Here is a 26,473-nt window from a genome sequence, read left to right on the forward strand (position 1 = left end):
TGCGTACTCTAGGTGACGACTAGACACTATTTTCTGATTCATACGTATTTCCAGTATATACGAATATCAGTCACAAAGCAGCACACACAGATACTCAAGCCCCTCCCCCAAGAAAATGCTGGCCAAAGAGCTTACTACTCTGTGACCCCCCCCCCCCGCTAGTGCTCTAAGTGGACTACGTACTATTGTCTGATTAAAACCTATTTCTAGTGGAGTCTTACTGTTTTCTTTATCATTACAAAGCAGCATACAGACACCCCTCCCCCTCCAAATATAGCTCGCCAACAAGCCTACCCTCTGAACTGCCTCGCCCAGGGTGGTTCGTGCGTACTCTAAGTGACGACTACGTACTATTTTCTTATTAACACGTATTTCTTGTGGAGTCTGATCGTATTAATCACAAAGCAGCACACACATACCCAAGACCCTCCCCAAGAAAAATGCTGGCCAAAGAGCCTACTCTGTGAACTCCCCCGCCCATGGTGGCGCGTGCGTACCCGGTAATCTGTGAGATGATGCACGTGCTGTAGGAGGTGTGTCTTCATCGCGCCGCTCCATAAATCCGTGCGTCGTTATAAAGGACCAGCTGGCACGCCGCCCGGTCAGACGGTCCCGGGTCTTCACAGGGGGGGCTTCGCACGATCGATCGGGGGATGAGCCTGGCTCGAAAGGCTTTACTTTTTAAACAAGGGCGAATCGGAGACAGGATTCAGCGCCTCAATCTTCTGGTCGGGAGGCACGTCTTGTTGGCACCCGTACGTAGTTATTTGTGCGCTGTAGGTTTAGACTCCGTGCGATGCTAGAGTCGCCCTGCCGTCTATTCTCTTACATTATTGTGTAAATCAAGGGTCCACCAGAACGACCAATACTTCCAGACAGAGTCGACGACAGAGCCCGAAGCGACATCTAAGCTAAGAATGGCGCCCGTCAGCGTGCTGTACGTCGCGCCAGGTCTGTTGTTCCTCGCGCTGCTGGTGCTGGTCGGCGCGGCGGAGGCAGACGGAGGCGGCGGTGGAGAGGAGGAGGAGGACCACTCTCACGACGTGCTGCACGAGGTTCCCGGCGGGGAGGAGATGCACCACAAGCCGGAGACAGGAGGTCAGTACAGCGCTTAGTCTGTATGATTTAAGTCGATGAAACATCTCTACAACTACACCACAGTACCCCCCCCCCCTTATAGTCTGACTGTTTTATCTGTTCTTATGATGTTGTGATTTTGTTATTGTTGAATGTTATGTAATACTTCCCCAGGCTTACCTGAAAAACTGGCCGATGACATGAGTTGCAATGTTCTGTTTAAACAAAAAAAGTGAAGGCTAGAGATCCAGGTACGAGGGGCGTGCAATAAGTAATGGCCTTGACCCACTTCCAGTCGTCTGATCTAAATGAAATTTTGTATGTGTAATGATTCATATTTCTATGGGGTATGTTGCAAAAGACAGCTCTGAACTAATTGTGGTTTCTGATTTACTGGTGTTTGAACTTAGTCAGGTGCGAAATGGACCAGGTGTGAAATGGAACCAGTTGAGTGTCGCGCAGTGATCCGGTTTTTGTATTTGAAAGGACGCACACCAAAGAGGACTTTTGATGAAATAAATGAAACTTATGGTGATGATGCCCCATCATATGACCTTGTAAAACGCTGGCATCCTGAATTCAAACGTGGCCGGAAGTCTGTGGAAACAGCTCCCAGACCTGGTCGTCCCTCTTCTGCCATTGATGAGGCATCTGTTGGAGGACCAACCTGGGGTGTCCTACAAAAACGGTGTCCAGAGCTGCATCAAACGATGGGAGAAATGCATAACTCTGGGTGATTCCTATGAAGAGAATGACTAATATCTGTGCCAAGTTTCATTAATCTCCTGCTATGGGAAATGGGTCAGGGCCATTACTTATTGCACGCCCCTCGTAATACTATACGCAAGATGACGGTTACACAAGCAACGTTACGTGTACGTAGCATCCACTACCCTTCGTCCACGACTTAGGGGAAGGTAGTACAAGCTATCTTAAACATCCAGTTGCTTAAGTCACTTTTATTGTGTATCTTTTCCTTTTTTTTTGCAATAATTCTACCTTTATACGTTGCCGCGTTGAGTTGTAAAATGAAGCATGATATCTACAGTACTACTAACACGCGTTGGCGGTATGTACGCACGCTCGTGGATATCGACCATGCTATGATCATGTTAGAGAGGGCTACTATATGCTACATGCTCCCAGTACTCTGAATTATAGGTTTGATTGAATGGTGTGCTTCAGCAATATGTGTAACATTGGGAGCTGTACACATGCCTATTCATCAGGAATACCTGCCAAATTCCATCACACGAATACTAATAAACTCAGGACATGGGTTGTAAAATGGAGGAGTTTTATTGGACTGGTTACGGGTAGGTTATTTTACAGTGGTGTAGTCGACACACCGGCAACTTGGGCATCATTTGGTCCTACTTTATTGCAAAGAATGCGGACGATAAAAATTGGTGCATGGCCGATCGCTAGTTAAACAATGTCCTGTTGGACGGTAGATGATAAACAGCTCCCTGTCCACTAGAGATTGTGTACATTTTGCTCAATGAATCCAGTGGAAATGAAACACATTTTATCAGTCAGTGGACCCACTATGAAACCAAAAGAAACAAACGCTCATTCCAAACAGTTGCCACAATTTGACCAAGCTTTTACCACCTAAGAGATCACCAAAAGACTATATTTCTATTTAAAGCACAAAATCCCACCATCATACAGAACGTGGGACAGTTCATTAACCACTGCCTTCAAAGAAGAAGTCAAACCCGACAATAGTATTCATTGTATCATATAGTTGATTAGACACTAGTTTTATGTACCACACTGATTACTTCTCTTAGTCCTTGTGCAATTAGCCTTCGGTCATGATTTTGCAAATAAACATTGATAAACTACAGCAAGCCATGGAACAGATGTGTTCCTGTGATGGCATGTTGTACCTACCGTTAATCAGATTGTTCTACGTGTGTGATACACGCTGTAATTGATCTGCGTCATATATTACGATGCCGTTTGGTCTTTTTCCTCTCGGGTCACCACATTTGACATTTGGTTATATGGTAAAAATGCTCTTGAATTACACAGGGAAGAACAAAGAGGAATAGGATACGGAAAAGATGTGAGGATAATGTCAGAGAATGGGCAGCCATGGTACTAAGTGAAACATTAGAATCGCAGAAGATCGAGAATCGCAGAAGGTAGGGGAAAAATTGACTGCTTGCCAGATCTTTCGCGGTGCCGAAACGGTCAAATAATTAGACCAAGAGAAAGAGAGAGATGAGGCATAGTTTACATAGTAACAGATAACCTAAGCTAGAATTCACCCACGAACACCACTCATTCGATCATGCTTGTACCAACTACGTTAATCGCGATCGGCTTGTCGCACGCCAACTTGCTGATACGGGTTGCCATGATGAAATAGCTCTCTTTGAGAATATCGAAAATGAAAATAAAGGTCAGTAGGTAAACAGTACTGGCTTCTATTCTGACTCTCCTTTGAGAATGCAAACAAAGAGTAGCTTCAAGTGTGGCGACAGAAGGTCTATGTGATGTTGACACAGCAGGTGAAGCAGGTAAAAGATAAGCACATTTACAACCCAGTACCGTTTTGAATAAACAAACATCTCACTGTGTTCGTTTTCGATAAACGTCATAACCGTCTTCAGTGCCCTTTTTATTGAGAACGGTACCAACTGCCTGATAGAAGGAGGGCAGCCTAATAGAGAGGCTTACTCTAATGGACTCACCCTTTTTCTCTAATATTGTGTACGGGCAATGTTGAACGAGTGAAGAATTAGTCCCATCTGTCAAATGCCTCTCGCTCGAAACTGTAATCATACGGAGAAAGAAGCAGGTCACCAGTTCAATACATCGGCCATAAATGGTCTACCTTTATGAAACCAAGCTGTTTGCGTCTATAAACGGTAGCAATTTCGTGCTCGGGAGATGTGAAATTATGCCCCACGGGCGACATTAAGCGGTTCGTTCTTATTTCATACACTGGCAGTACGCTTCCCCTGTGAGCGTTTGGGTAAATCCGCTCAAAGTGACTTGCTACTGATGCCCGTGAAATTTCATTTGTGGTAACGTTCCAATCTGGTGTGCTGTCAATACTTATCCTTTGTGGGTTCGTGGATAAAACAGGTCAATGCCACTTGCTACTGTATGTAGTTCGCGAAATCTCAAAAGATTACAGCCTGGCTTTCTCTAAGCTGTAGGGAGGTGGCACATTTAAAAAAGAATGAGGACTCGCTTATCACTAGCGATTGGTACATACTTGATGATATGAAGTATTGTGGACATATTACCAATAACTTTTCTAGCCACTACATTTAATGGATACAAAAAAAGTGGCAGTGTCTCTTGACAATAAGTTACACTAATGTCTGATGGTGTAGTATCGCGAGTTTCTGACAAGAGGTTCTGGGTACGGCCCATGACATTCCCACACATTGTACTGTACACGAATATCCTCACCTCACTAGTCAGGTGAAAATAAGTAGTCAGCGAACATTTAACAGGCAGCTAACAGTCTTTTGCCGGAACAAATAGAATCTGATGCGATGTCGGTCCGGCTGTCATCATCGTCATCATGGTGGTCTCACACTAAGTGGTGATGTAACCGGGCATTGACCGATAATACAGGAATGGTGATCTTTATGTACTAAGTTTACATGTGTATGTAAATGCGCAATGAAATGATGTCGACCACAGATGGTGGGGATGGTAGTCTGTTACACTGGGTGGATCTGAGTAATGAAGCGAGAAGAAACACGCCCCCAGGACAATCATGGGGATGGAACCCGCCGACTCGAGGATCGGGATTCCAGGAATACTAAATTGGTGTGCACAAATTGCGTGCAATGTAGCTGATATAGAAAAATATACCGGTCAAACAGCACATAACTCCATATACTGATAGATCGAACCAGATTATGCCGTCAGTTCCAAACGTACTATTTCTGACCTTAGGAACTAACGGTCAGAGGGAATCTTCATCATTGGCGATCCTAACCGCTTAACATCTCAGTGAGTTGTGCAGAAAAAGTATGGGGCCATGCATCGAATGTAACTTCAGTTTTCAGTTGATTATGGGTGTCCAGCATAGAAAATGAACGTAGCTAGGATTTGACATCTTTAGATATAGATAATGGGAACTTCATTCGTATGTAAATGTGGCAGTATCTGGTTCCTGCACATGTTGACGAGCTAAGAAAATAAACCATATCACGCTGGCTGTGGGAGTTATGCACGCAGATAGAACTGCTGCGGTGAATATCTGAGATAAAGTGCCTGATTAATTGATTGACGACCTTGATCATGAGAGCGTGCCCTCCATCATGTTCCTGCCATCAATGCAATGGCAAATGCAATTTATAGCTCCATTCGTCTGAGCTCCCGAGCGTCTCCAACCCCGATACATGCGATTGAGTATCGCCTGATTGGTGATTGGTTGTTAAATCAGGACCCGGTGCTGTGACATTGAATGTGAACTATGTCTATGAATAGCCCACAGTCGCCACAGGTTCATGCCTCGGACATAGCGACAAGGAATCGAACTCTATTCTTTACAGAAAGGTCAAGTTGGTAGCGACAGTTCCCACGGCCATTGAAACAAGTTCAAGGGTGATTTGACAGCGTGCCAATGTGATAACGACATCTCGATTGTAACGTCGGTTCAACTCCATCAATTCCACGGGCCTGAAAGCGCAGTGTTCATTCTACTGCCGAGATAAAGACTATCTTTAAGGTCATCACAGAAGTGCAGTGGAGTCAACAATAAGATTTACTCCAGACGATTAGTCTGATTCACTGGCAATCCGCAGCTGCAGCGTCAGCCGGACGAGGGTCAGGAGTTGCCCCGCCCCAGGAGATCGTACGTACGTGCGTAACGTGCCGGGTCATACCTGTGAGGTGATTACAGGAGACAGGTGATCTCTTTCTGCCACCTCTCCAAACGTCTTCTACAGGTGATAGTGATGGCAGCAGGGAGGTGCTGCTGCTGCTGGCATTGTCTCCTGTGTAACGTTAACGTTATGGTACTTTCGGTTGGAGCATATTGCTTGAGTTGATTTTCTGATCCACTTCGCTTCTTTGAAGCCTATGACTTTTCAAAATGTGCATGGCAGCTATTGTAAAGTTATAGACTGCTGCGTGATTGGAAAAATTCAGACATAGGTCTCTTGATGCCCGATATGTCCATGACCAGTCCCCTGTGTGAGAGCCTGTCACAGAGCACCGTTTTCTCTACATGAAACTGCTGACGATTAGAACATGTTTAAGCGCAAGATGACTATACTTTTCACTTTAGGCTTTTAGATGTTACTGGGGTATTAGACACATTTGCTTAATTTCAAGGAGATGCCTCCGTCAAAAGGTAAAAGACAGTGTGGTAATCAATAAATTCAAAGCAACCTATACTTGACAAATTCTGTTATGTTGTTCTGAACTATAGCTGGCGCTCATCGTGCACCATCACATTAGTGGTGCTGATGTGGAATATATTTAGTAAGATAGACACACCCTTCCTTTGAGTGTATAATTAAGCACAATTAAGCAGTATATTCTAAATCAACAATGGAGTAAAACAGTCTAGTGCATATTTCGAAGGAACATGAAAACATAATTCTCTTCCTTGCAAGCTCCCAAAAGAACAAAGTGTTCCGTCCATTTCACAGACAAGTACAATTGATGCTGCTGCTCATTCACCTGGTATACAAATGTTCGTATCCCTGCTTCTGCCAATGTCAATATAAAGAAAGTAATTAGCCTTGCTAATTGATCTTGCATATCGCTTTCAAAACACGCCACATTCATGCTCAGCATTAGTCATCGTATCTTTTACAAAACAGTGTGTGATAATACATTAGGCGCCCTGTTCTTCACAGCAAGGTACTAATGAGCAGCAGCACATTCTGAACCCCATGTCTCGCACAACAAAAGCTCCATAGGTCCAGTTTAAGTGATACTTCAGTCTTTATTAAGGCAGACATGCGCGCCTTAATGAAAAGTGATAGGCATTTTGGCGCCCCGATGTAGGTGTTTTAATTCTAAAGCTTTATCGGATTGGGCAAAGTACTTTCTGGTTTGTGTGTAAAAATCATGTCGTGATCTTATGCTCGTCAAAATGCTGCTTAATTCCTACGGTAACAACCACTGCGTCCTAGCATCTAGACAGATGGGCAAGCTGGCATGAGTTACGTCAATGTAAAGACGAAACAAGAGACGAACGATGAAACATGATGGTTTGGGGATCAATCTGAAGACAGCCTAAAAGATTGATCACAACCATTGCCTGATACAGAGTGCGGCGATGACAGTTAAAGAACGGCCCTTAGACGATTATAGGGATTATACCAGCAGGAGATTATATCCACAGGAGAAGGCCCTTTTTGTGGAAGTTTGAGAAAATTTGATAGCCTAACCAAGACGGCTGCAATTAAGCGACATCAAGGACAGCATCGTGCTTATAGAATATGCAACAGACAATACTCTAGTATGTCCACACCATGATATCATTCTGCTGCCATTGTGAGAACAGAGCCAACTTAAATAATTGTTGGCTCCCTCAAGCAAAGCACTTCGTTCAAGGGATACCAGAGGGCCTAATCCAGACGATATATTTTGTCTTTACGTCCAGGAATATTTTCATACAGCATTGAAGTGTCTCTCTAGTGTATGAATTACTTAAACCTGGACAATTAATTTCCAAGATATGTTATACAGCAGAGCTGGAGAAGGGCCAAAAATGTAAGGATTGAAAAGTAGGGTTTGTTGTCAGTGAATACCTACATGTATGCTACAAGGCGTTGAAGTATTAATGTCGTGAGAATACTCTACTTGTCTAGACACTAAGTAAAAACGTCGTTAATTTCCCAGATGAGGCAGGATTTTACCTTTACCTGCCAATACATTGGACCAAATTCGTCTTGTTAACGGATCCCTCAGTTCCAGATGGCTCCATCGACTGTCATCTGTGCCCATAATGTGATATTACCGTTATATATCGGTCCAGATGACATCGATTGTGCCAGGCTGAGTTATGAACAGATTGGGCTTTATTGCGGTAAGGGTTCGGTGAGGTACCTGTTGAAGTAAATACGGTTCTCATTACAGCTTGTGCTGGGGCAACTGCCTATAAAACTGTACGGCTGCCGTTAAAGTTACTGCCGTGCACAACGGTTTTAAGGGGAACGCGTAAAAGAGTAAGACCGCAATGGGCGTTATATGGTGTGTTTTGGTAGTATTCAAAAGTTATGTATTTCCTAACTGGCTTTATAGCTCAACATGACAACGATTGCTTCGACGAAAGAGAGAGTTATGACCAAACTGCAAAGTGTAACCAGTTAGTTCGATTTTTCACGAGAATAGTGGGCAAGACCGATTCCGCGAACTTCCGAGTAGAGTAATTCGTCATCGAAGTCATCCAGAGAAATGGAAACCGTCGGTCTTATCTCATCAGGAACAAGAACTAATTTCACACCATGGTCTTAGCGTACTGTCTGTAGTCAAATTCAATAAATCTATGCTATGAGACAAATAGGACACACCAATACTGCCCCTGTAATGCATTATTATATTTCAGCCATACATAGTATGGTGAAATATATTGTATTCGTAATGTTTCTTTCTTCTTCTTCTTTCTTTCTCCTGTCAAATCTTCAAAGTGATTCATCTCCGCCGTTCCTGGACCGAATGACCTGAAATTTGGCACAGGGGTAGAATGGGCCAATACCTTGATGCTTTTTTCTCAGTTTTTTCATATCTGCCTCTAAAATGATTTTATTGAGATTTTTTTGGTCAATTTTAGACCAAAACTGTATATTTTGGCCCCTGTACCCTGGTATTACAACCAAATGAGCTGAAATTTGACAGAGATGTGCCTTGATAATGCCCCCATATAAATTCGATAACACTTTTGGTGTACACTACAACAAAATGCTTATTTTTGCGATTTTTTGACCAATTTTTGACCAAAAAAGGACACTTTTGGCCCCTGTACCCTGGTATTACAACCAAATGAGCTGAAATTTGACGGAGATGTGCCTTGATAATGCCCCCATATAAATTCAATAACACTTTTGGTGTACAGTACAACAAAATGCTTATTTTTGCGATTTTTTGACCAATTTTTGACCAAAAAAGGACACTTTTGGCTCCTGTACCTTGGTATTGCAACCGAATGAGCTGAAATCTGACACAGATGTGCCTTGATAATACCTTCATATAAATTCAATAACACTTTTGGTGTACAGTGCAACAAAATGCTTATTTTTGCGATTTTTGGCCAATTTTTGACCAAAAAAGGACACTTTTGGCTCCTGTACCCTGGTATTACAATTAAATGACCTGAAATTTGGTATAGATAGGCATTAGATACTTGGTAACAAGATTCCAGTCAAATTTTTGACATAAACAACTTTAAAATGATTAATTTTGGCACTTTTCTGAGGGGAAATTTGTTTTCTTTTGGCCTCCTGACGTGACCTTCCGTGACCCCGCACAGAGCCACACCTGTGTGCGTCAGCCGGAGAGTTGATTGAATCAAAGACCTAGCCAATCAGCGAAGAGGAGGCCAAAGGCTAATTAATATTCATAAGCGGGGCCTCATGATCCCGTGTATAGCAGTGTTCCCGCCAGGGGGAGCGAAGCCCGCCTAAGGCTCTCGCATTTTACACTATTCAGAAGGCTTTATATTGTATCAGTTCTTAGGGGCATATCTATGATAATCGCAGCAGTCACTTAACTTCTCTTCAGGAGTTTAGCGTAACACTATTTCAGGTCAAACCGTCAAAGGCAACTAAAAACAAACTTTAACGTTACTGAGTTCAACAGTACTTATAACTTGTTATCCGAAGTTGAAACGCTAGCGATGGTATTTTCGCTGCGCTGTTAGCTCCGTGCGACTGTTGTTGACGGTCTTATAACGGTATGTTTTGCACCCCTGTACCCTGGTATGAGTAACATTTGGTATAGATAGGCATAAGATAGTTGGTAAAATGATCCAAGTAAAATTTTTGGCTTAAAGTACTGTAAAAGGCTTAATTACAGCACTTTTTTTAGGGGAAATTGGTTTTCTTTCGTTCTCCATGCCATGATCTTTCGGACGTTCACCCCACAGAGCCGACATCTGCACCTGCGTCTAGCCGGCAGGAAGAGTTAATTCAATTAATGGTTCAGCCAATCAGCGAAGAGGAAAGCGAAGGCTAATTAATATTCATAAGCGGGACCACACAATACGTTAACTTGAAGACTCAGGCCGTACAGACTTCTCGCCAGGATTTTTTCAAAGCGTCGGACAGGGGTCCGGGGGCCGCCGAATGTCCCTGGCGGGGTCCAGGGGGAGGGCCACTGTGGGGGGTGGGGAGGGCCACTGTGGGGGGTGGGGGGGGTGTCCCAGGTGGGCGAAGCCCCCCCGGAAGCTCTTGCATTTTAGACTATTGAGAAGGCTTCTTTTATCAGTTTTTTTAGGGCCATATCTACGATAATCGTAGCAGTCACTTACTTCTCTTCAGCAGTTTGACTTTAAAATATTTCGGGTCAAAGCTTCAAAGACAACTAAAACCTCATAAACAACAAACTTTACTTAGCTCAACAGTATACAAAAATATTGTACGGGTTGCCATCCTTAGTTGAAGCGCTTATTTATAGCGCTAGTATCTTCGATGCGCCGTTAGCCGCCGTGCGACTTTTGTTGACGGTCTGATATCCCTACGTCGCCGCCTCGCTGATATTCCCACGAACATGTTTCAAGAAAAATACACAGCAAAAAACGCTGTTCTGCGTCAAATTCTATTCTATAAAACATGTGGGACTCAGTGTTACAGTCTAAATATTTTGTAGAAGCACCGCTGTAGGAAAGAAGGCCCAAGCAATGTAAAACATCACGTAGCATGAAGTTCGCTGTCAACTGGCACACAGCACATGGCTGTTTGAAACTCTAAGTCTAATCAACAGCCGTGTTTGATTGATAGCCGCCGGTCCTTTGATGAAGTCGGCGAAAGGTGCGTTAGTTAGAAAATCTGCGTTTAGTTTTGATACGTAATTATAAGTTAGACAGTGGCGAGAATGATTATTTTCTCATCAATATTTCTCTTCAGAATTATTTGAACTTAATTGTACATCTAAACAATTGGCTTACCTGTGCAATGTTTATATGATTAATGATCATGTGTAACGTATGGCTCCTAGTCAATAGATCAGCATTTTCTCTATAGTGACCACCTGTCTATAGTGGCCACATTTCCTAGTGCTGTTGTTGTTTGACCTATACTTTGAACATTTAAAGTGTAAGTAACTTTAAACTGCCAGAGTTTCAGCCCAATAAAACACTCTCAGCGCCAGCCTCGAGGGTATGAACAGACTGACCAGACAGACGAAAATAAATCCTCGAACAAGGTTCAATCGTATCTTCCGGGTCTGGCAGGAAGTTGTTAAACTAAAATAAGAATAGGCTCGATTGCTGATTGCATACAAAGTAAAACAGTTTAACAGTTTTACAGCTTGAAGAAAACAAACGCTCCTACAGTACCTGCACCTGCTTGATAATTATTAAATCGTATGCCCTACTTGAATAAAAAAAGTTCACTGCAATAATAAATGTACCCACATCACAAGGAGCTTATACTTTTTTAAACTTACACCTAGTTATCGTACTGAAAATTGTTAATGACATTACATGAAGTCATTCAACAATTTTCAGTCATGATGAAAATTTTCTAAATGGAAGGTGTGATTATTGTCATTTTCTGAAAAATAGAAGCAAGCTCTGTTTTTACCTGGAATCAATTCACAATACCAGTCCACTTTGGGGGATAATGTACTGTTAAGAGGATGTTCCATTTTTGCGCAGGGGTGATTTGGAACAGTCCAATGTTGCGTGGGAAGGGGTATGGCTGAAATATACTGTATTTGCTCTTAAGCAAATGTCGGCCTTTCTAGTCTGATACGAACTGCCCAGATCCTGTCAGCCAAAGTTGTCCAGAAATTGGGAGATGGATGTGGCAATATATCATTTCGAAGTGCACTTTTTCAACGTAGGGACTTTCATCCAATGGTGTGGAGAGCTACTCGTCTATGATCGGTCACACTCTCCAGAACCAATAAAACTATTGTTCAGACCCAGACAGGTCTAACGTTAGGATGGTCCAGGTCTCGTTAGTCCAATTTTCAGGTCTGCTCAATACGAGCTCCATATCTAGTCAACATACGAATATGCTGGGCCCCAATAGAGTGTAGAAGATATACAGGTTCGCAGACACCCTGGGTCATTGCTCTTCCACACTTGATTGAAAATCTGTTTTTTTTAAAACTTACAGTGGATTCAACACTTGTTATTTCATCTTCACTTGTTATTGTATCTTCTAACACCAGTAATTGCCCCAGGTGCGGCCAGGGTACCGTAGGTTTTGAACCACTCACACCGCACCATCGCACGTGTGGCGGGTTCTTTAACGTGCCTGGGGTATATGGCTCTCTATCCGAGGGACGGCCCTACTCATTTTCACCTGAGTAAAGTGAGGAAAGTCGTGTAAAGCGCCTTTTCCAAGGACACAAGATCGGTGACACGCAGCCGGATTCGAACCCGCAACCTCTCGGTCACGGGTCGAACACGCTACCGCTACTACCGCTGTGCTACGCGATCCCACTCTGTAAGAGCTATCAAAAATGCAACCAAACTGGAGGCGGTTCCAACCTCAGAATTAAAGTAGTTTGCTATCGTAGATTGTACCAGGATACTCCAAGGAGCAATGTAATACCATTGGTCATACTTGTATGGTTACTCCACTTTTAAATAATGTTCTTTACATCCTGGATCGACACCAGCATAATCCAGCAGACACTAGAGAGACCGTAGTCTTGGGACATCACCGCTATAACCACAATTCTATTACCTGCCCTTGGTGATAACTTATGGAGTACTTTCAGAATGTTCATTAACCCTCAAAGACACGACAGTAACACGAGGGGGAGACATTAGTATGTGGAAACCAGACACCAAATGCGTTAACAGCCATATCTATCTATCATTAAGTCCGTCGTCTATTGTGACTAGATTTGATCAAGTTACAGGACTGTTGTTTGCAAATTCCAGGAACTCTCTCTTTTGTATAACGCTTTTGTATGGCGCATCGCAATTAGAACATGGTGGCCCAGATTCATTAAGTAAGAGAGAGTTCCTTTTGGTTCGACTATAAGCACAAAGAGCTAGATTAATTCCAAATGTTGATGTTAATAACTATGATGTTTAGAAATCTTTGGACCGCCCGTCAGTTAGCCTTGGCAACGATGACATCCTAGGATGTTGAAGGTACGTCGATAAAGTTTAGACATCCAGGTAATAAGATACGCCAAAAGGTGTTGATGCAGGGATCTCATTACAATCAATGCCTCAACGAGCTGCAATTAGACTGTGCGATCAGATTACACAATTGATGACAAGCAGGATGTGGCAAATGTGCGATGTGCCGTAGCTCATTTTGGATATTATCTGGCGGTTGCGGATGGAAATGGGCGAACTTCGTAATTTCAAACAATATGAGACTCATCTGAAATTGGAGTGTATATTGCGGGTTGTCAATTTACATCAGTGTGAATGTGCTGTCGACGTCTCGACTCATTTCCTAGACTGATTAGTCAGCCTGGCACCTATCAGTAGTGTAGATTACGGAGCTTCCAATCACTCATCAATCTTAGGCAAATCAGATCAAGTTGCTCGTATGATCACTCGGCCGTATTAACAACTGAGGCAACTCCTGTAAAAGTTCTACAAAAAGTTGTGCAAAACGCATCCAGTTATTGAAGACGTAAAGTAAAAGTTCTATCAAAGTTGTGCAAAACATATTCAGGTGCTTCAGCAACAACATTGAGTATCTCATAAGCTGTATATTTAACGTTCATCGACGTACAAATCTTGAACATTTGTCACAGTAAGGTTTAGCGCACCACAATCGTCTCTCCTTACTTTTTAAAGCAAGATAACGCGCGCCAGCAGCACACCAACAGTTGCTTATTTCTGAAATATTTGTCCCGGAAAGTTATCTTGTTGCCAATTGCCATGCAGCAGCTGGCCCAACACATTGTGTTAAGGACATCGACATAAGACACTTTGTACCTCGTTAACATTTTAGGAAGAAATTCTTTGACATGGTTTACACAAGGTCCATATTCAGACCGTTTCGTTACTGACTCTTTCCATCAATGTCTTTCAGAGCGATGGATGGACGTGACTCTTGCAGCCCATCTCCTTAGCTTCGGATCGGTGTCAGAGGTGACCATGGTACGTGAACAATCTTTACATATCCGTCAGGGTTTACAATTCATGACTTTGATTTTTCCCCCTGCTCGCGGTGTTATTGAAGACGATCTCCACACATCCGTCAAAGATTAGAATTCATGAGTTTGATTTTTTCGCTGCTGGAGGTGTTATTGAAGATAGGGGATCCATCATCTGACAGACAGGTCGGACCAGGTGCTCCTACACTCTGCCTGATAAGGCCTACGTCACAATTCCTACCCGGGGCCCGGCCGTGCTGTTTGCGGAAACGAAAAATTAAAGTGTATAGTAATAAATATGCACAAGGCATGCTGTTGAATTATTTTGGTCCGTTTTGTGTTTTTGTTGTCTTTTATATCGTACTTTTAGTTCCCCCAAACTGCCCGGCCGGGCCCCTTTGTGGAAATGTGACGTTAGCCTAACCTGATCTTCCCACAGGTCCAGTAGGAGGAGTGACAGGGTACAAGGAGTATGCAAATTAGCTATAGATGGGAATAGCAAATTTGCACGAAGAATAGACCAATAGATACATATCATTTGTTGATAAGCATTCCCCCGGACCTTACGTTCTCATGAGACTTCTTACAGTCGGTAGTTTCAGTACCGAGACAATGGTTAGGATAGAAGCCAAGACAGTGTGACACATCGCTAGTGTAAAATATGTACATTTCAAACATATACACTTAATCAAAATCTGATTCAATGTAATCATTGAAAATAAAGTAAGAATTACAAAATGTATCATCAAGTTGAAAAAATAGATTTCAAACTTTTGTATCACCTATAGCGTTATTGCATTAAAAGAACGTACGTATTCTATATCCTTTATAAATGAGTTTCGTCCCTTTGGACTGATATGATACCTTTATCATATTCCCTGCGGCAACTTTGACATTTAATCAATTACCGAATACGTATGAGCTGCCATTTCCGGAACTATCTCGTGGAGTTCCTGGAAAAATTTGATTTTCTTTAGCAAACTACGTCTAGGGTCACTGACCTCCACGCGTCCTGTTGTTTGATGATCCATCGACTGCAATGGACTGTAACCATTTAAGCTTCAGAATAGGGGTTCTGGAAATTGTGGTTTCCTTGGATACTGCCCAAAAAAGACAAATTGAATTACGGCGCCAAGAATTCGGAGGTGAATCCCTAGGTAGTCACTTCCCATCTATAGTATAAGAGAAATGAAGTGAGGGGCTTTGGCGTCGTTTTAGTCACCTACTTCAACTTTGCAACTTAACAAATGTTGAGCCAGGGGCATATATATGCATCTTGCTCACAGGATGCAAAATGCATTTTGTGCAGCTGATGAATTGGTAACGACGAATGCCTAGATCTTCACTACTGATGAAGACGAGAAGTCTGGAGTTCTAATCAAGTTAAAAGCAGTTGATAACAGGGGATATAGAATATCAATATTCGTTTGGAATCGAAAAGCTGGAGCAAAATCGAGACCATCCACGACTGTAATTACGAATTTTCTTCGGAGCCGCTGAAATGGAAAAAAAAAGTTCACCATTATTCTTGCGTTCACCTTGTGTTTGTTGCATTCTAGTGACAGCTGTCCATGTTTCTATTGAACTAGTGTAACCCGCGACTCAGGAGTCTGTAAACTTAATAAAAGATTAATGATTCGTCTCGCTTTTATATGCCATAAATGTTGTCAGGCATAACAAAGCACAAATAAAACTGAGCAAGATGCCTCCAGGCCTCCTAGACGTTATTAAGTAAAGCCGATGACCTGACATTAAAGTGGATTTCAATCAAAACATGAACATCTAAGTTTAAGGGCCTCTCAATCGGGTGCCCAACAGCTACACCCCTCGGTAATCGACACCACAAGTCGAGGCTATCTTTACATTATGACTTTTTATTTCACAAAGAATCTGTTCTTTTCAAGCTAATTGTGCATCCAAATAAGATCGATATCAAAGCAATGAATCCAATAGAAAAATATAATAGATGAACAAATATAATGTAAAAATCTGTTAGGACAACTTGGGGATGGTGGCAGCGTGGATGCCATGGCTGTTACTCTAACGTTACCAGAAGAAGACGAAGAAAATGAAGAATATCTCCCATTTTGCACGATCGATTTCCCTATTCCAATTCAGCTTTATCAGGCGCCTGAGATTGATTCTTAAACATCGAGGAAATTGTTGCGCACGGTCTATCACTACTGGACAGAATATTGTGAAATGAATTTTGTACCAGCTTATTTTGTACCACCCAGCACTAGATAATTTTAATTGCAGGCCTTTAAATTTGGTTAATCCAGGTGTTCGTTCTTTTAAGCGTCACCACAAAATATGCTGGTAATATGCAGTAAGACAGGTTTGTGACTACTGGCGACACTATCAAGTTTGCGACGTGAATCTCCAAATCCCCTGCCTGACTCTCGCGAGTCGGATATAATAGAAATATGATCTCTTAAACACAAACTATCGCACAAAATTGCATCCGATGGGACTCCTAGCATTTACGATGGAACTCATAGGCCTTACAATTAATTGCGATGTATGCATTATATAATGGTACAAATTAAGTATTGTTTGATTTTACAGTTGATCACAATCATTACAGCAGACATTCCATTTTACAAATCCCTCTAGGTAGAGATAGATATCCGAAATAAACCATCCTAACAAGGAATACTGTGTACGCAGCATGTTTAAAGATCAGAAATAAACAATCTTAACAAGAAACACGGTGTACGCAGCATGCTTTATGTCTGGAGTTGAATAATGAAACGACATGTCAGGCCTAGCAGACAGCAAATTGTACATTCGGTGTACAGCAGAGCAGGTCGTAAACCATAGCCTTGTCCTACGGCGTACAAGGGTTCAGAGGTTTTCAAAAGGTCGTCGATAGATTCCATGGTGCATGCTGGTTATTGGAAAGAAGACGACCGTGCTATTCCTCAGCAATTGGGATCACTCCGTAAAGCTATGCATCAGGTGGCGTACATCTAATCACAAACATGATGGTATCTAAATTCATATTATTTATGGCAGGTAAATATGAGCTGTGGATGCAGATGTCGAGAGAAAGACGCCCGTTGATGGGGTAGGTGTTGCTGGAAAATTCACAGGCGAGACACCCTGTGTCATAAAACAGATCAAAGCCTTTTTACAACCCAACATTCCCAACGTGTGAACCAAGCCGGATATATTGCAGTGCAACTGTTAAAAGGCTTGGCACCCATTGCCCGCAGTTAGTTACCGGGATTTGTGAAAAATTCAGCTGGAATGCTGGCACTGGCGGTGACGACAAGCGAATCCATCAATTAATTCCTTTCGTCTCATACCAATATATATGTATGGTTTTCCACTTATCCGACAACACGCTAGGGATTCAGTCAGTGATGCTAACAATGTAAATCACTATATATACTGTAGTTGAAACCTGTGTTCAGACTTCAGAGAGTCATGAATAGGAAGCTTAGGACGCTTAAGCCAATGCAAAATATAAAGTTACAACGCTGCTTAAACGGCATACTGAAATACGTTATTTACAAAGCATTACTGCAATATGTTTATCCTTCCTAGTTCAATCTATGAACCAAAGTGTTACAATTAAAACCTCTTCCTCTCAATGCTCCCATGATGTTCATTGACGAATATCAACGATCCATCATTCATTGAGACTTGGGAGCTTGGTGAGTAAAGTTATTGCATTGCAGACTTCCCAAGACAAGGCACGCGTGCTGCATACCTATGAACGGTTCAGTATCCGCGGGCGTGCCTCTCACGTCAGGGCAAGTTGTGAGACAAATGAACATGCCAACAGTTCTCTTAGTAGGCAACGACAACGGTGTCATCATAATCAATCAACATTAAGTGGTACCTTTAGAATGAGGCGGTCCTCTGTAGATTAGAGACCATTTCTCACCTCTAATCTGCGACCACCTGTCGTGTTTTATTCGGTTACTTGAGTTCAGATTTCTCTATCTTTTGACCAAGCTTGGAAGTCTACAATGATCAATTGTGAGTACTTGGAAACTTTATTCACCATTATGCCAGTTCTCAGTCCATGTAACCATATAGATTGTGCTGGCAGAAGGCCCACCTGGCGGCAATTATATCTCGCAAATGCGGTGTGATAACATTTAAGCTGACACGCTCTCAAAACTACATTGCGGTAGTGTGAAAGGCATCTCGGTTCGATCGAACACGCACGAAAGCAAACAGCCAACCAAATCAAACTCTTCAAGATGCTGAAAATCCCTAACTGTCTTTTCGTTGGTGTTTTCGTTTCATTAATGATATAATGTTTACCATTATTTGTATGTCATCTTTGTCACTTGCAATTACCCCTCGGGCAAGAACTTGCAATAAAGCCTATATCAATTATCTAGTTATACTTTATCTAATTAATAACCAGGGGCAATTCATCACCACCATATACATGTGCATTTTTCATTTAACACACATCAGATACTTTCCATACCTGTCGTTTATCACACTAACCAAATCAAGTTGTACAGGCATCTCTGTGATCGAATTGTGATCTCATAAGCTGCCAGAAACAGACCGCTCTGGTCGCGGATCCTAGTTCTTCTTCACCCTAACACGGTCCTGATAGGATGCCTGCTGATCCACATCTGATGGTCCAGAGTCTCCATATGTTATGTGTGGTCCAATTTGCACCTATCATTGCATCCAAGTCAGGTATCGTCAATAACAGATTGTTCCTGCTGGAATAGAAAACAAGAACAATTTAGATAACGTTTATTGCAAATTCTTGCCCGTGGGCTAATTGCATGTAACATAAAATATACAAACAGTGTAAAAACAATATCAAAAGTGTCTACTCTAGTCTGAAGCTAGTAATCATCTAAAAGCTCACTCTATCTAGATCCTAGGTTATTGGGTTCGACTTCATTTTCGCAGACAGTGGAAGACGAAAGATCCCACCTTTTCTATTTACATTTCACAATGCCAACTCAGCTCTACTACATATATTTAAAAGCATCGGCCTGCTTTAATTTCAAGAGCTCTCGTAGATACGTAGCCCTTATATTGTAATCAGCAAAGACTGCTTGATAACGAATATCAGTGCACGAAGTTGTTATACTAAATCGTGCACTGCACCATTGCCTTATCAACTAGAAACGACTTGGATTAAAAGTAGATTAGCAAAAAGTGGGACAACATTGTCTAGGGTTGTCCGTAGACTTACGGTCACGTTCCTCTAAAGTGTGGGATGAAGTTTAATCGATAGCAGTCGTGCTGGGGGGCACGTTAAGCCGCGGTTCGGGAACACCCTCGGTGTGATCAGGGTTTCTCTCTTTAACATAGGGTGAGGCGGAGGTCACACATTAATCGATTTTAGATGGGATACTGCCCCATCCATCTACATTAGCGCTCGCTGATAGCCGGTCGGGTTGAGCGGGAGTCTTCAATGATAATTGCTTGTACTTAACCCCTTCTTTCAAAACTACCCCTGGGGGTTGCCATATTTATGGAATTAATTTTGGGTGACATTATCAATCTTCAGAATCTGGTGGTAATGCGCAAAGAGGTGATTGTGGTGCTAGAGTTTACTTTTCAATTAGCTGAGGTGGTTGGCTAATCACCAATTGGTGATGCATACGAAGACACAGTAGTTAGCCTGGTGAAGATAGGATCAAGAGGTCACAGGTTCAATTCCCGGCCTTCCTGTCTTTCCTTGGAAAATGCACTTTATGTATCTTTTCTCACTCCATCCTGGTGTAAGATGGGTACGAGACATAAGTTGAATTGTTGAGGAAGCGCATGTGGTAGAATGACATTCCCTGCGACCTACATCTGGTAAATACTTTTTGTCGGCATTACAGACTTCCCACGTCGAGGAACGCGCGCTGCATAACCCATGAACGTTTGAGTATCCGCGGGCGTGCCTCACACGCCAGGACGAGTTGTGAGACAAATGAACATGCCGGTGGTTTTGTTCGCAGGCAGACGACAATGGTGTTATCATAATCCATCAACATTAAGTACCTATATACAGTGCCAACAGCAATAAGTGGTACCTTTAGAGGTGGTCGACCGCGGGTAAGAGAGACCACCTGTCGTGTTATGTTCGGTTACTCGAGTTCAGAGTTGTCCTTCGTCTGTCGTTTCTTCTCTCCGTGCTTAGCAAGCGAAAATATATTGACCCAGCAGCTACTACGGATGAAAGTACTTGGGCAGACTTGGAAAGCTACAATAAATTGTGAGCACTTGGAATCTTTTTATTTTTTATTTTGCTTTGGGATAGATGAAGACAATGTGGCACTACACTCACGATAGTAACTTGTTTTAACAGTGCCACATACAAATGCAGGCAGTAGTTTTTGCTGAAGTCGGGTACCCATGCTTTTATATCCTCTAGGTTCCTCAAGAAGATATAGTCAGTTACGGGTTCAATGCCCGTTTGGACGCTGTGTCGTTTGGAAATGCACACTTAACTTTTCTTACTTTTCTTACTGTGCTGGCGTAAGCCGGGTTGAGAATACAGGGGCACAAAGGTTTCCGTGATGGAAGAAGAGGATGGGTTTCGTCCCAATCCATTACTAGTGCCTTAGACACAGTGGATGATAATCCACTGCCCCTACAGCATTAAAAAGCTATAGGAACTTTACCTTGTTTTATATTTTAAGGGTTCCAAACACGATACTATTCAGCTGAGATCTGTTTGGGTGACTAACGTAGTTCCTCATAAGTTGCCAATCGTTTTTACTCCAAAAAGTTTAAAGCAATTAGACTTATGACATGCACTACCGAAAAGTATAAAAGGAATTTATTAAGTGTTCCTAAACTTTTGATGACCTAAATCCCGAATCAATATCTTGAAGTAACGTTTACTGTCATAACTGCAAGAATGCCGCACGCCTGTAGCTACCAAATAATTCTCCTTTTATCACACGACAGTAATAACGAGGAAATTATCATGATACCTATTTGCAGGAATATTAATCCTATACCTCAGAAGTAAATCCTTTCAGATTTGGACAGATATATAGTACATCAGATGCAAGATAATTTCCCCTGTTCATCGTACGTTGGTTGTGCCAATGATTCCTTATCCATTAATGCTGACAGGTGATCTATTACAGCCCGCTACTTTGTTGAATGAACATTTGTCACACGGATGAAACAAACTTTTACTTCGACACATACTTGGTGCATTGTTCCCAAACAAGTGTGGCTTTGGTTTTGTTAGTGTTTTTTTTTCCAGATCAAGATAAAATTTGTACAATTCTGTCATAATTTCATTCGGCATCTGCATTACTACTGATGGATGAAATCTCTTTAGGCAGGTGATTCAAAATCGATTGGACCGAAAGTAAGACAGAAGCCTCTCATTATACGTAAGACATCTTATGAGGTTCCGTAACGAACGGTATTGATTCCTCTGAAAATACTTGGCAGCATGAGAGATAAACGTTGCTTACAAGATTACATCGTAATCGCTGCTTAATCTTAACTAGGAAGTCAGTCTGTTAGCAGGGCTAAAACAGCAAGCCTCATGGGTTAAGATTAACCTACCTGTGATCCAGAGTGTTCTCAGGGTCTATACAGCCCGTTTGTCGGCTCTAGGACCAACATGTGTCCAATGGAACCTTGCTGAGGGTCTTTCAAGTAAACTTTCCTTGGGGGCATGTTGGCCCTGGAGCCGAGAAGCTGGCTGCATTAACCCTGGCAACAGTCTGGACCGCAGATTAATCTTAGTTCATCTTTTCGATCTCATCGTCCTTGGGGATGTCTATGCATTGAGTCAGACCCTGACCTCTCGCTGTAAATATTGATGTTGATAAATATTGTTATATATTCCAGTATAGATACTATGTACATTATCTTACACCATCTATATATATAAAAGTTTTTTTATGAACTTAGAACATTGTTGTTGATAAGTATCATGTCTTTGTCGAATTCCATTTGTATTGATCTTGTATTGTCTCTGTTTCTGCCAGCAGGGCTGGCCCTTTTATATACAGGCTAGTTGGGCAGCCCTGTCTGTACGTGCTGAACAGCCAAAGCAATGATTAAAAAAAAATGATCGTTCTTGGAATCCTCCCAGGACTTCAAAGCCAGTGTGCAGTTGAGTATGGAGTGGCGGGACCCCCGGCTCGCCAACCTGGCCACACAGCTCTGGGTGCCCGTGGATCCGAGGTGGACTAACTTTTTGATCTTTTTGTCCTTAAAATACCCCCAGGATTTCAAGGCCATTGTACAGTTGAGCATGGAGTGGTGGGACCCCCCGCTCGCCAACCTGACGACCCAGCCGTGGGCGCCTGTGGACCCCGAGGTGGACTAACTTTTTGATCTTGTCGTCCTTAAAATCCTCATAGGACTTCAAAGCCAGCGTGCAGTTGAGCATGGAGTGGTGGGACCCCCGGCTCGCCAACCTGACCACCCAGCCCTGGGTGCCAGTGGATCCCGAGGTGGAGATCTGGGCGCCGCACGTCGACTTCAAGAACACCAAGGCGCTGAAGATGACGACGGGCGAGGAGGAGACCACCACGTGGGTGTCACGGGACGGACTCGTCAATCGTGTACAGAGGTGAGATGATAGTCTCTAAAGGAGATGGCAAAAGAGAAGAATCTGGCCAAATAGGGACAAACAACTTGAAGTTAGCATGGGATCTCAGTCAGTCTTTTAGTCTATCCGTTGGTCAAACCTGGACCTATCCGCTGGTCGAACCTTACCATAAGTCTATCCGTTGGTCGGTTAGTTCACTCATAGCTCAATTAACTCCTACTAGGATTTTATTTCTTACTTAGACATAGTCTCCATATTACTATTCAGTCAGGCCGGACTCTGATAGACACTAGGAAGATGCCATGTTCAACCTTAGATACCTAAAACCGCGGCTTACGACTTCAAGATCTCCTAAATTCTTCAATATCGGCGCAACAACAGGGACAAAATTATAAAACTGCAGCTGTTAGTAATGGTACCTCATATACTGTTGAAATGAATAAAGAAACATGCGTAGCCTAAAGCTTGCTGATACTGTGATAGCAAATGATGCAACGAAGCTTCTCATTGACATCTCCAGATCTGAACGTCTACTGCTGCCTCTAGCTATAGATCAAAAGTATATGAACACAGCTTGACTGGTTGTCGAGACATTACAGCCAAACCATGACAAATGAACATTGTCCGTACTAATCTTACTCTTCATATATTTCCCAGGTTTGACCTTACGGCGGCGTGTGCGATGAATTTGCAGAGCTTCCCGTTGGACAGGCAATTATGCAAGATTAAACTAGATGGATGTAAGTTCTGACATGCAACCCCTTAGCACTTTATCTTCATCCTCCCCTCCTGTTGCTCTTAAATGTTAAACTTTGAAACATGATGTACAAAACTGCACAAATTATCTTGCTCGACACACTTTCATAATAGATCAGGGTACTAGACCAATTCCCATCCAATTCCACGTCAATTCCCACGAAAGGACCTGGTAATTTAATGCTGTGCAATAACTTTGTTGCGTTGATTACAGCGTATTGAATTGCTATCCGTCCTGTATAAATCATATAGGATTATCAAAACCGCATAATGCAACTTCCGAGATACAATTAACACCGCCATGACTTCAGTGGATTGCCTTTGTGCTCTATCACGAATATAAGTACCCGTTATTTAGGTTAGCACACACAGTTTGTAATAAGGGCCATGTTGCATGATCACGTAGTGTCATTTGGTACTTGTCAGAACTATATTTTCCACGCAAGGAGATTACAGTTGCGCTGCTTGAGTGGCCTTCAAAGGGAATTTATTCCCATGATGTATTGGATGTAATTCACTATCTTTGTAAGATGAACTGCAATAGTCATTACGACGCAATTAGACGATTTATCAAGTGCGCGAAAGTGACAATAAACCACTCCCTTCATCTTAACTGGCATTCAAGGGCATTAAGGGTTCCTCTGCAACCATTAAGAAGCTTTGTGTGGGTTTGCAGACGAAGACGCGAGACTCCGCTGGGGGTTCCCGTCGCTGTGGGCTCAGACGTCCGCTCCTGTCATCACTGACGCCACGGCGCTCCACTCACAGTTCAAGATGACGGGCCTCAGCGTCAAGGCGTACGCCAATTCCTTCCTGCCCAACATCGCCGGTGAGATGACATTTCACGGATGTTATAACTAGAATAATAATAATAATAGTGATTGGTTTATTGGTTCAATCCGCGAACACTAAAATACATTGCAGCGTCTACTGCACAGCAGACACTGTAGAATGATACATATGCAACAATACAATACAATTACAGGGGAATGCTTATCATACAAGGAATAAAACAAGCAAATACAAAAATTTCTTATGATACAAAGTAGCGAAAGAAGACTACAATAGTGAATAAATAAACTTAGATATGGGAGATGCTTTCAGTTACATGTATTCAAAAGTTGCGGGAAATATGGACTGGGCTGTTTTTATAGTGGTTATCTTTTGCCAGTCGAATACAAAGTTGGTGGGCACATTTTACGTCTCTAGCATGGATTTCCGAACTTTCTATGTAGAAAACTGCGACACTGAGGTCCCCGTGCTTCTGAAAACCTAGACACGCTAAAAATCACAAATCAGCGCTCCGCCTTAAATAAGCTCCGCCCGCCCGCGTAGAAAGTCTGCGAATGAGGCTAACATTTCACGGCTATTACATGCTGTAATCATTACAAATATGTCTTGGTAAAATTACTGAGTAATCGCTTACTGACTGCTGTTACGGAGATTATAAAGCAAACCGTATAATACCCGGAAAAACGTGTAAGTGCTGGGGTGTAGCTTGCTTTATCCCTTTATTTATGGCCCGTGCGATTTCTATAAGTCTTTCTTCCTTACCAAGAGATAAAAACACGTTTCCTAAAAGGTAATTTCCTCCAATTTCTGGCTTCAGCAGACTGAAACTTTTAAAAGGATTTCCGTACACCGTACAATTTATAACCATACCCGGGGCATAAATCAACGCAAAGAGCTGTGTGTATGCTCCTATAGGATTACCATTAGAAAAACTACTTTTCTGCTAGATTTTCTTGTATTCTCCCCTACAGGGTATTGCTCGGAAGTCTGTGCGTAGCCACTTTTTTCTAGTTTTAAGATGGCTTTGGGGATAAACATTCCCATTGAGGCCTACGTCACATTTCCAAGCCGGAGCTCAGTCGGGTAGCTTTCGGGAACGAAAAGTATGACACAAAAGACACCAAACTACACAAGACGTAAAGAGAATAGTCGTGGGCATTATTTGTGTACATTTTCACGTATACACTTCTATTTTTCGATTCGAGCCCGGCCGGTCCCCGGTTGGAAAATGTGATGTTAGCCTGAATCATAACATACACATCTCGCACATCTCATGTACAGGTAAGGGGTGTGTCTACTACAAGAACACCTGTGACTACCTGGACGCAGACAGGTGCCTGACTGATCAGCAGCGGTGCGAGGACGCGGTGGGCAGTCCGGACTGTGACCGGTGCATCTACTACAGCGGGTCCTGTAGGAACTCCACAAACATGTGCAATCTGATAACGGAAACAAGTAAGATGTCCTTGCAACAGTACTTTTTTTCGATATCTATATACTATTATGGATAAGTAGGGATGCGTTTAAGTGATAGAAAGTATTCAAGTATGGCAAAGCATCTAAACTTGATGTTATCCATTGTGGCACAGTACTGGAAGGCGGAACCCATCTTTCTCCCTCCACTCCCTTTTACCTTCCCAGCCAAAGTCAGGTACCAATTTAAACCTGGGTGGAGTAAGAAAAAACGCGCAAAGTGCCATTCATACCCATTTGGAGTAGAAAACTACGCAAAATCGTATCTAGTGCAGCTAGGATTCAAAACTATTACCCCTCAGTCCGGTATTGATAACAGGAACAACAGCCAATTGCCCGCAGACTAACTTTAATCCTTAAAGTGAATGAGACATTGTACATTAGAGCCCACTGGCCCACCGTCAACAGAGACGGGGGCAACATAGACTTTCTAAAACTTATGAACCCCTCCTGCAAAAGTGGAGTGTTCCTGACGTCACTGCTCGAGATAGAAGGGTCATTTTGTGAACAAGGTCGACGGAGAGTGGTAAGTCCCTATAGTTTAATTCAGTGTTGGAAGTGAAGTGTTAGCATTTTTCTATAATGTATTCTACCAACACAGATGAACGTTCTTGCTAAGATAACTTTTAT

The 26,473-nt window shown here is 42.5% G+C and overlaps 1 protein-coding gene across 1 annotated transcript in view; it reads left to right on the forward strand.

Moving 5' to 3' along the window:
• Window positions 1-526: 526 nt before the first annotated feature.
• Window positions 527-26,473, forward strand: part of LOC118417881 (glycine receptor subunit alpha-1-like) — a 32,160-nt gene continuing 6,213 nt past the window's right edge. Inside the window, exons 1-6 of the mRNA XM_035823632.1 lie at window positions 527-1,098; window positions 14,247-14,314; window positions 22,632-22,843; window positions 23,480-23,562; window positions 24,255-24,407; window positions 25,652-25,825. Of these exons, the coding sequence (XP_035679525.1) occupies window positions 918-1,098; window positions 14,247-14,314; window positions 22,632-22,843; window positions 23,480-23,562; window positions 24,255-24,407; window positions 25,652-25,825 (871 nt within the window). The 5' untranslated portion in view covers window positions 527-917. The remainder of the gene's footprint in view (window positions 1,099-14,246; window positions 14,315-22,631; window positions 22,844-23,479; window positions 23,563-24,254; window positions 24,408-25,651; window positions 25,826-26,473) is intronic.

The sequence above is a fragment of the Branchiostoma floridae genome, chromosome 6 (genome assembly GCF_000003815.2).
Source record: "Branchiostoma floridae strain S238N-H82 chromosome 6, Bfl_VNyyK, whole genome shotgun sequence".
Lineage (NCBI taxonomy): Eukaryota > Metazoa > Chordata > Leptocardii > Amphioxiformes > Branchiostomatidae > Branchiostoma > Branchiostoma floridae.